The 11873-nt window shown below is 36.2% G+C and overlaps 1 protein-coding gene across 4 annotated transcripts; it reads right to left on the bottom strand.

Moving 5' to 3' along the window:
• Nucleotides 1-11660, bottom strand: LOC148873321 (uncharacterized). 4 transcript variants are annotated; one of them, XM_088950310.1, is made up of 8 exons: nucleotides 11375-11660; nucleotides 3720-3826; nucleotides 2849-2913; nucleotides 2668-2744; nucleotides 2407-2515; nucleotides 1559-1572; nucleotides 459-560; nucleotides 1-235 (listed from the first exon to the last, which is right to left on the bottom strand). In XM_088950310.1, exons 1-8 carry the CDS (start codon nucleotides 11417-11419, stop codon nucleotides 113-115), a joined length of 642 nt encoding a protein of 213 aa, XP_088806436.1. In that variant the 5' UTR covers nucleotides 11420-11660; the 3' UTR covers nucleotides 1-112. The 4 variants fall into 4 exon arrangements, with proteins under 4 accessions (XP_088806436.1, XP_088806445.1, XP_088806455.1 ...); XM_088950319.1 differs by having other exon boundaries at nucleotides 2668-2741; XM_088950329.1 differs by having other exon boundaries at nucleotides 2849-2892.
• Nucleotides 11661-11873: the final 213 nt, after the last annotated feature.

Here is an 11873-nt window from a genome sequence, read left to right as displayed (position 1 = left end):
TTTACCTCAAAAAATCAATTTTCTTTTATTATCAATATTTTCCGTTAACTAATGATTATTAAATAGTGTTATGTAATCTACGTATGTAACAAACCGTAAAAAGTTAACACTGCTAATTTTGCTTCTGGAGCTGAATTGTTGCATCAAAGCCAAATTCTTTGCCAGGTTCAAATGATGCTTCAAGCTCTTCAAAACTCTGATCAACTCTTAGATCCTTACTGACTTTCAAGCCTTCCTGTATACATTTGAACAAAATTTAGTTTTTTCTTGGAGGTAACCATACATTTTATAATGAGGGGAAAAAACAAATTCCGATACTATACAACCTAGTGAATGTAAAAACGTGCATATGTTTTTAGTGGTCAATAAAATTGCAATTTGTTAATCAGAATTCAGAAGCATTCTATGCTAAAGGGACTGAAAACTATAAAATCAGTATGAACTCCAATGCCACTAACCTTTTCTACATAATCAGAAATAGCAGAGTTTATTATCTTTTTAATTACTTGCATGTAAACTTTTGATGGTCCAAGGACATGCAAGAGTATGTCTTTAGGAATCTGCGGAACATGATGAAGAGAAATAATTAGCAAACATTTACAGAATGGATGTAATCAAGAACTCCATTAAAATTTTCATATTCCACATCCACACTTTTGATACTGCTGGAAATGCTTTGGTCAGAAGATACTAGGAATGGACATATTTCTATAGAGATACTCTATAAAGCTGAGTAAGATGCTAATCAAATATTTATATTTCTTCCTATCATATGGACAGCTTTGCTCTGTAGCAACATTAGTGATACATGTGCTTGTTCACACTATTTCATACATGTAACGAGAACACTTCCAGCAACAAGAGGTTGTCTGCAACCTTGGGAAGTCTAAATTACAAACATCTGTAAAGTTTATTTCATACATCTGTGAGATATAAATGAAACACGTCTTATTCATGTAAATGAGCAATATGAAAAGAATATGTTTACAATGAGCTAATTACATATATTAATAAAAAAAGATAATTACATCGAATTATATCAATGTCATATAGAACACAGTGAAAGCAACATACATGCTAAGTCAAGTTTTTCTCTGAAATGTCTGCCTGTTTCTGAATTCTAATATGAAATGGTGTCAAATATTTAAAGAAGAAAAAGGAGCAACCTTCTAATTTTATAGCTAATACAAGCTTGACTTAACTAAATATTGACTTCTAGAAAGAATACTCTCTACTACCTAGGGAATTTGCAACCAAATCAGATGTTTGAGATCAACAATAAACACAACATAAAAATCTGCTTTTCAGGTATCTTAGAATTGGTCAAGAGAGCATGTCTAAAGCAAAGATCATGTATTTCATATGTACATGCTTTTCAGCCAGAAAAAATGAATATAACATGTTTGATGTATAAAATGGGCTCATACAACTTTATCTCAAGCAATGGTTCACATCCAACCAACATTTTCACTAGAAAAATAAAAGGAAAAGAATAAAAAAAGACCCAGTCAACATGCATAACATGATAGAAATAAATGATATGGAAGGGAAAACTTACATCGGGAGTTTTTCCTGATAGAGCACAAGTTGTTCGCCATAACAAAATTAGAAGTAATCAAGAAGAAAAAAATATATTAGTATTCATGTTGCATCACTGGGAAATGGCCTTTATTCATGTTGAACCATCATAGTCAAATACAAGGAATTAAGTGAACAATTTTAAGAAGCCTCCATAGATGGAAAATTGATCATTATCAAAAACAAAGGAGTTAAACTACCAACAGCAAAGAAACAAATTCTAGAAACAGAAAAGATAAGGAGAGAGTTTAGATAAATGATGAATGCAGCCCAATGCAGCCCAGGTTATCTGCTTAGGCAGTGAAGCCCAACTGTATCATGATATGCCCACATTTCACTACGCAAAGGTCCACTCTATCAGATCATTGATAGCCCTAGAAGAAACCAGTAAGCAAGGATGCCTACAGCATGAATTTGGTACACATTGAGCTTAACCTGAATCTTATCCAAACTCGCCCAACCCATGAATAGGTGGGCCAGGTCAGAGTACAGAGTAGGGCAATATAAGAGAGAGGAAAGTATTCTTAGAGAGAATAAATAAAATAGGGAAAAAAGACAGTAACACATGAAATATATGGCATGAAAATCTAGGAATGGAATATGTCATGAACCCACTCTTGGTTGAAACCCCATAACCCAAGACCACCCCTAACCCAGTAAAGGATACAATGAACAGTCCCAATGGGGGCAGGGTGGGGCAAGTTCTCCAATCTACCTTCCCCAACCCATGAAACTTTTAGCTACCCCAATATCATAACTGATAGTCCGTCATTTTGTGGGAAACAAGAAATTATATTAGAAATTATCTATTAGATTTGAAAATTTTACCTCCTTTGACTCTCCGGAATCCTGGAATAGGCTGTGCAGCAGCAACCATCTTGGAGAAAACATCATCAAAAATAGCTTGTGTTTTGGCTCCAGATACATCTATTCTCATCTGGTTGACATGTCACTTTAGGTTTAGAATTTATTACATCTTTCTTGTTCTTTCTAGATTGGAATTCAATATTATCCTAATATCTTTTGCATTCAATAAACTACAGGTATTTAATTTGAAATAAGGACCAAGAAATGGAAATCCCTTCTTACCTTAATCTCTCTAGCATTGGTATTAGTAGCAGAGATTGAAAAATCATCAAACAGAGAAGTAGAAATGCAAGCATCTTCTAAATCCAAATTAAGAAGGAAAGAGAAAGATAAGAAGACAGTAGTAGCACCTCTTTAATTATTCTAAAGCTGATTGGAGGAGTGAAAATTCAAGTGCTTATACCTGGAGATACAACACAAGCAGTGGGAAAAGATCTGTGACTTGTCCTGTAAAATGGAAGTAAATATCTGATATCACATTAGGCATATCATGAATTTCAAAACGCATATGATAAAATCCAAATCAATACTAGGAAACATAAGAAGTTCATCATACTCAATTAAGAACCAAGTCAACTGAAAGTAAGAAAGTAACTTTACACCTGCAAAAGTACAAGTATGTAACCAGATACTTGAGTTTACATAAGATAATTAGTCTATTACTATTTACTAGTTAACTTCAATTTATCAGAGGGTTCATAATATACCAAATAAACAATTCTAGTGTGATTACACTAGATGCCTAAATTGAATGATCAACTAAGATTCAACACAAAAGTCTCATAAATTGAATTACTTTTGAGTACTAAAAGCTTGATTTACAAAATCATTCATAAAAGCTTATAGTCATGTTCATGGAGGGAAACTTTGCTAGAAGACATCTAGTACCAGCATATTGATTGGCAAAATAAACATCAAAAGGGGAAATGCAATCAGTATTTAGTAACTAGAAAAAAAAAAAAAGGAAAAAGAAATAAAGCTTTGTTACCAACATGAAAATCTAGATAACCCTCTTTCAAGTAAATGAGCAAACTCAAAAGCAAGGTCCTTCCCAGACTACCTTTAATTTGGTACTAGGATTCCACTCTACTCTACTTGGTGACAATTGATGCATTTGATATAAAATAGAAGAATCAATGAACAATCCCCTCAAAGCTTTTAGGACATCAACTTAGTGCTAAGCAAAACCAAGTCAAATTTGAACTTCTGGATTGATCAGAACTACATTTTGTTTTCATCTGTTAATATGCCCAACAAAGCTTAGTGACTTTCACCTTGCAAAAGATTCTCGTTTACTAGTTCTCATCCAAAGGGAGCAATATGTGCTTTGGGAGGAAATTTCTGGAATGCAGATATCAACTGTTTTCTTGTAACCTATTGTCTGCACCAAAATCATGATAGCTTTATTACTCATCTTATAGAAGCAATTCACTTGAAGATTCTATTATTGGTGATTTTAAAGGATGCATAAAAAAATACATTTTTATAGTCGTGATGGAAATATATGAATGATACAAAAATATCTCTTGTTGGTAAAGATAGAAGGACCATAAATAGGTTCAAGGACAATTACCAAAAAAAGAAGGTTCAAGGACATGGCCTAAATTCTAAGAAATTCTAGAAGCATCATTTCATAAACCAAACTAACTATTACCATACACCTCAGAGAACCATTTAATGTAAAAGAAAAAAAACAAATAAGAAAGAAAGAATGTAAATACACACACAAAACAAAAGTGATCATTGAGGTGGAATTTAGGCATATTGAGGTAGAAGGGGACTCAAAAGTGGTTGAGGCTGAATTAAAATGGGTCAGAAGGAGTGCAAACGGGCTAGCTGATTCTCTTGCCAAACAAGGGGCACTGAGGCAGCAATTATTTTGGGCTACACTGTAATCTGGGACAGGTAAGTGTACTTAAATGGGAATAACATTCCCAACAACAAATTGTAAACTGCTTCAACAATAACCTTAAATAAAGTACATGTTTACTGATCAAAAATACACACACACACACAAAAAAAAAAAAAAAAAACAAAAACAAAAACAAAACAAAACTCAAAAAGCATCACTAAAGAACCAGGAAATAAATGAAATAACAAGAGATAATATGATTGATTAAAATCATGTTTCCATGGTGGAAAAGATGAAATGAACACATGGATTCTGGGAAAGGCCATCTCTTGTAGATTTTGGAAGAAAAAAAATATCCTTTTTTCTTTTTCTTTTTCTTTTTTTTTTTTGACCAGTTACAAAGATCAAATTTATTGATTATTTGAACAAATATACAAAGAAAAATAGGAAAAGAGGGACAGCAAGTGCTGTCAAAATTACAATAAGCATCAATTCACTGATCGAAAAAAAAAAAAAGCATCAGATTCCCCCTGGAATCTCTCCCCTTCCACTGTTTCATCCACTATCAAGCCTAGAATCTGTTTTAACTCTCCTTATTAGCGGAAATCTTCGAAACCAAGATCTCCGACTCTAAACCTGACTATGACTTTATCATTACCCTCAACTACTCACCCACCAAGTTTTAAACCAAGATTTCCCATTTTATCCCTCAAACAAAAAAGATTCCAATTCAGCCCTCACTGCCCACAACCCTTCAAATCAGAAACCTCTGCTATGGTCTGATTTTCAAGATCACCAGCCCTATCATCACCTTCCTAAGACTATTAACTACCTGCTACCAAATGTCAACTTAAAACACCCCATTTTACTCCTTTGTTAAAGAATATTTTATTTCAGCCATTTTCATTGGGTGCTACCCTTGAAAACCAGAAACCTCCCCAGGGCCTGACTCTTGAGACCTCCCATTTTACTCCTTCCATCATTTTCCAGAGAGCATTAACCACCCAGTCACCAGTTTTCAACTCCTAATTTCCCGTTTCACCCCTCCAACAAGAAGAAAATTTTCAATTTACCTCTCCTCATTGGCTATAGCCCTTCAAACTCAAAACCTCCCTTTTAGTCGGGCATCTAGGCCAACCAAACCCCATCACCTTTCTGAAACCATCTAGAGTTCGCTTTTCAAATTTTATCCCCCAAATCCCCATCTTACCCTTCCATCAAGAAGGATTCCAATTGACTTGATCTCGTACCCCCAGATGCTTGACGCTCATTTTTCCTAACACAATGCCTCTAGCACAACTAACAACTACAAACAAATGGCCCCACTTAGACCTTCATCCTAGAATTTTTCAAATAAAAATACCCTTCCTCCCCCCATAGGGTTATGGATTCCCTTTCAAGGAATCCTATTGGTCCATCCTAACATCAAGGTTACACCCTAACTCTTATAGGTTTAAACTTGGGCCGTTGGATCTCACTCTTGAAGCCCTCCTTAAATCCTAGGCATCCCTTACCCATTGCCTTTTTTCCTTTTCTCTCAAAATACCCTAAAGCCCCTTGTTTGCAACCCCTCCTAATCTTTTAATATTGCAAAATACCCCTAAAACACCTAGAAAACCCTAGCCCTTAGATGGGCACCCCTAAAACCTCCACCCTTGGATTAAGAGCTCCCTCTTGAAAGCCCTAGCTCGCCCTTACCTCTTTGGGCAATTTCCAGCCTTAGCCTCCCTCTCCAAGGACCAAATTCAAGACGGAAGGCTTTGGGTTTTCAAAGAGAAGAGAAGAGGAGTGGTTCAAATAGAGAGAAAGGAGGGAAAGAAAGAAAGAGAAGAGAGTAGGTTGAGAGAACTGATAAAGAGAAAGGAGAACAAAAGGAGATGTAGGGAGAAAGCTAGAAGAGAAAGAGGGTTTAGTTTAGGAAGAACAAAGGAGTTTGGCTTCTTGTTAGAGTTCGTTCTTCCCCTCTTTCAGCCATCATTCTGCTGTATCCCATCCCCCCCCCCCCCCCCACACACACACACAGAAAAAAAAAAAAAAGGAGATCTCTCAATCACTTTGCTTGTGTTAGTCCCTTCCACTTTGCTTGTTTCTTTTTCATGAAGTCTCCCATTGCTTTGAAGTTTCTTGTGAGGTCCAATTTGGGAACTGCATACTCCAATGTGCTCACTAATAGAAGGCCTAGGTGGGGAATAAAAAAAAAAAGGATTGAGAGGAGATCTCTCAACCACATTGCTTCTCCCTAGGAATTTCAAAAGGAGCATAGCTGGTAGGAGGCCCTCTTTGAATAAAAAAGAGAATAAGAGGATATCTCGATTTCTGTTTGCTTCAAGGAGGATTTCTGAAAGGAATTATGGAGCGAGTTCCCAATGGATTTACACCTTCACAATGTAGAGGGTTTCAACAATTGGGTGCTGAAATGTGGCAAATCTCGAGATTAGACATTTAATTTTGTGTTTGGGAATGGTACTACATCAAATACGGGATAGGGGTGCCTCACACCTTCCCTCTCTCCCCCTTGAAGTGTATCTAGGTTGGCCTATATTGACATTAGAGTTATTTTTTGTCTTCTTGAACATGGGAAGCCCATCACTCCCATGTTTATCACTTTGAAGGGTGGCAGCTCTTTTCATTTTCAGCCATGAAATGAGCCCCAATAATTTGGATGCTCACAATAGGGATCAGTGATATTGAGCTAAGTTCTAGTTAGTTTTTTTTTTTTAATGTTTTTCTAAAGAGGTGAATCTCGCACCTCTTCTTGGGTTGAACGTAATGATGTAAATATTGGCTCTCTAATAAAATTGTAGTTACTTATAAAAAAAAAAGGATAACAGATCAACATAGTCAAACAAAAACTATAGATGGTTAAAGGATGATACCAATCAGTGATGCACAGAAAAGAAAAATAGCAATACACATAAAAAGAGACAACACAAGAAGAGGTTGTAAACCTAGGAATGGGCAAAAGGACAAAAAGATCAAATAGTAGGTACTGGAAAGAAACAAAAAATAAAAGGTTGAACCTGTGCTAGAATATATCATAAATCAAATTTACCTCCAAAGAACTATAAAAGTAACAGTAGAATGGGAACAAGGTTGAAAACACATAACCTCCACCCCCACCCCCACCCCCAAGCAAACAGCAAAAAGCAAATAAATAATGGATATATAAGGGAAGGAATATATAAATTGATCTTTAAAAAGAATGGAATCAAATGATTCAGAGGTACAACCTCAGTTATCCTGGTTGAGCCTTTTTTTTGTTTTGCCTTTTGCCAATCCCAGGTGGTCAACCTTAGCAAGATTCACTCTTGTGGCCATGGCCTCCTTCAGAATCTTTTCTTGGGGAAGACAAAAAAGCTTCTAGAATAGATGTTTCCCCCCCTTTTGCAGGACCTCTAAAGGAACTCTTTGGTAATCAGTGCTCAAGGAGGCATTTCTTGCCAAGCCTTGGGACCATCTTGGAGCTCTTCTTTTTTCTTGCTAATGGAACTCTTTGGTAATCAGTGCTCAAGGAGGCATTTCTTGCCAAGCCTTGGGACCATCTTGGAGCTCTTCTTTTTTCTTGCTAATGGGCCTGAAAGTAACAGGAGGAAACTGTCTTTCCTAGGACTAATATGTAGAAAGGAATAATGAAGCTCTCTGCCCAGCAGATGAGGATGTCAAGAAAGATATCTGGAGGTAAAAATAATGCCTTAGTGCATTACTTCCAGGTTCCAAAACCTACAATGGATGCTATAAAATGATTGAAAGGATACACATGGAACCCTGCTGGTTTCCACATAAAGGAGAGTAAAGATTTTATATTTGACTTTGGCTTTACTGAGGATATGCAAAAGGTATTGGGTTTAATTACGATTGTTTCTGGTGTTCTTTGAGTAGAAAGTAAAAAGATGGGCTCCCCCACAGGATGTGGTAAGTCTATTCAGCCCCTCCTTCCTGAGGCAATAGAAGAAAAGAGGAATGTGCTTATGGAAGGCAGCAAGAGCTTCTGTGGTTCGGACTATATGGGAGGAAAGAAACCAAAGAATCTTCTCTGGAAAAAGTAAATCAAAGGAGGAAGTCATTGAAACCATAAAAATCAGAACTGCACATTGGGTGATGACCATGGATCTATTCAAAAACTTCTCCACGAATGAGATTCTCAGAAGCTGGACTGAAATAGCACACACAGATGCTCCTAAAGAAGTTGTGAGAGTGGAGTGGAAGCCACCTGCACTGAACAAATTAAAACTAAACTTTGATGGGAGCTCCTTTGGCAACCTAGGAAGGGCAGGTATGGGAGGTGCTATTAGAAATCATCTAGGTGAAGCTGTGGCACTCTTCTCAGGACCAATAGGTATTGATGACTCAATACAGGCTGAATCATTGGCTCTACTTCAAGGCTTAAAGATGGCTGAGCAGATTGGTACAACAGACTTAGAAATAGAAGGAGACTCACTGCTGGTCATTTCTTGGGCTAAAAACATTACATCAGCACCTTGGAAGCTCAAATTTATATACAGAGAAATTGATATAATTGCAAGGAAGTTCAACACTCAGTTTGGCTGGATCAAAAGGACTGCAGCAAAACAGGGGGCAAATAGATCTACCTTGTACTGGGCAGAACTGTAAATTCTTTGTAGTGTTTGCAGATTGGGTTAATGCTTTCTGCAACCTGTATCTATTGTATTTCAATATTTCTCTGTTATTAATAAAATCTTTTTGCTGATAAAAACAAAGAAAAAAGAGAAGATTTTGAAATATATGGAAGCAGGTTATTCTTAGATACTAGTTTATTTTTTTCTTCTTTTTTTTTCCTGTATCACTCTGGAAGCAAGAAGACAAAGATGTACATGAAACAATGAATTTGGTACATCTGCCTCTAGTTCCCCACAAATTTGACAATCCACTGGTTCATGCTACACTTTAGTGATAATTATGATGATGATGATGATATGGTTACTTTAAGAAAAAAGAATTTATTTTCTGAGTCCTGTTCTGCTTTGTTTTGGTGCCATGAATTTTATTTCTTATCTTGATGAAATTAAGTGGACCATTGATAATCTTGAATGTAACAATGTCACATCATTTTTTGATAAGTAACAAGTAACAATCTCATTAACATAAACAGAATATGTGTACACATTAGGATCCCAAGGAGACATAAAAATATTTGCCTCTCAACAAAACAACTAATTACAAAGCAGCCTAGTACAACTGTCCCCTTTTGATCCCTTGTTGGCTAACGAATCAGCCAAACTATTTGCACCCCTTGGAACCCAATGTAGTCTTACAGGCATATCCCTTGTTAACCATTTAATCTTCTTTATAACATCTCTATGAGTCCATACTGCTTCCATTTCATCCTTCAGCCAACCAGCCACCACTTGAGAGTCCCCTTCAATAACTAGCCACTCTATGATCATCTCTTTTGCTTTTGAACCCCTCCCTTGTAGGACAGCGAAAAGTTCAGCTCTAGTTGAATCTCCAGGTCCAACATGACCTGAAAACAAAGCTACTTTATTCCCATCTTTATCCCTAAAAACTCCCCCAACCCACAAGGGGCCTGATTTGGCAAAACTGTTACCATCAAAGTTAGCTTTATGAAACTCTCTTCAGATGGAACTATCAGATATTTCACAAAAGAGATTCTCAGGTAAGACCTACGTGAAGGAAGACAAATTCATGGGAGCACGCCTGACTAATGGGATGTGACTATCATCCATGTAAGCCCTAGATAGTGTAATTGAAATCCCTGTACCATCTTGGTTTAGCTCTTATAACCAACATATATGTCATTATGTCCAAATAAGGTGGGAGGCCATGGAAGAGTCCTCAAAGATATGTTGTAGCCTTTGCAAAAACGTATTAAAACCTCTCAATTAAATGGATGAATTGATGGGGTGGTTTAGAGCAGTTTTAAAAGCCAAGAACATAAGTTTTCAAAACTTCTCCATATGCAAGTAACCCACTACCACTAGTATTATGGAGTTATGCATCTTGCAAGGCCCTCAACTTGATAGAAAAATTTTCTGAGAATGCAATGAAGTTCATCAAATTCTTATCAATTTGAAATTATCACTTTTCCTTCTCAAGAGTTCCCTCCTAGGTTTGTAAATCCAATATAAGTTCATGCTAGGGAAACAATTAAACAAAAGGATGTCAACTTTTTTTCTTTGTTTCTAGTCTTAACTCTTAATGCATTGTCAAAAATAAACTAAATTCCACGGCCTTGGTTAGGGGTGGCAACGAGCCGAGTTTTCATGAACTATTATTCAAGCTCGGCTCGAAGCTCAATTTAGCTCGAGCTTGATATATAGGCTTGTTTGCTAATCAAGCCAAGCTCGAGCCTAATGAAGTTCAGTTCGGGAGCCTAGTAATAATAAATAAAAAATTTATTATTACATACATACATACATACATATAAATATTTATATACACATGAATATAAATATATATAATAAGTAATTTTTTATATAAATAATAATATTTTATATATAATATTTTTATTTTTCATGTATAATAGTAAATAATTTTTATAATTCTTAATTTTTTGTATGTAAAATAAAAAAAAATTATATGTATAATTTTTATTTTTTAGAAAAAAATTGGCTTGCATTCGAACTCGAGTTCAAGTTTGTAGTTCGAATCGAGAGCTCGAGCTCGAGCCCGAGCCTAAACACAGTTTCAGCGAGCCGAACTGGAATAGCTACCTATTCGGTTCGGCTCGGCTCGAATTCACCCCTAAAAGAAGAAAAGAATTACACTCCAAATGAAGTAACGAAATCCACAAATCACACAAACAAATTAATACTTCAGGTAGTAACCAGTCAGACGAGACGAACACAACCAAGAGAAAGGAAGTAAGTTCTTGTCAGATAATAAAATAGAGGGAGAATGTTTATAGCTCTGCAGTGGAAATAAAAAATCCGCATTGGGAAAATCCGTACTTCTCCGTAAAATAGAAGAAAGAAGAAAAACTTCAAGCAACAAATTCAGAACCACAAGAGTGCCCATAGAGGTTGCCGTTAGAATCCTTATCTGAGTAATCACCACATAATCAGGATACTTGGTTTTTTAGTTCAGAGCATGACTTACCTTAGGATTTAAACCCATGGAGAAAATCTTAACGGCTAACTCCATTTGTTCTATCCGAAACTCTGGTAGGCTGTAGGCAAAGAACGCAGAGAGAATCTTTTTCTATGAACTACTCACCATCATACTTTCCATAATGCCCTTCGTTTCTCAGAAAATTACAAGTAGCGTTGGACTCGGAGGGATTTTCTCTTCGAGTCTAGTAACATTTTTACACTTTCACCTAGGCTGAATTGGTACTTGCAACCGGCTGAATGACGAATTGGAATCTGCTACTCACAGCCATATCCCACTTTGTTTCTTTTTGAGAAAAGTTCCTACTAAAAGAGGTATGAATATTGACCTTTCTTGTGGATTATATCTAATTCTGACTAGGGCTGTTCACTTGTCAAAAAAAAGACTAGGGTTGTTCACACTAGTGTAAAAACCGATCAAATTGATTCAATTCGAACCGACTGAACAGTTCTCAAATAAGCTGGTTTAGAAATAAGCATTTATCTGA

Source organism: Nelumbo lutea, chromosome 1 (assembly GCF_056320005.1).
Source record: "Nelumbo lutea isolate HS-2025 chromosome 1, American lotus-T2T, whole genome shotgun sequence".
NCBI classification, from domain to species: Eukaryota; Viridiplantae; Streptophyta; class Magnoliopsida; order Proteales; family Nelumbonaceae; genus Nelumbo; species Nelumbo lutea.
This window is presented reverse-complemented; position numbering and strand designations above follow the sequence as displayed.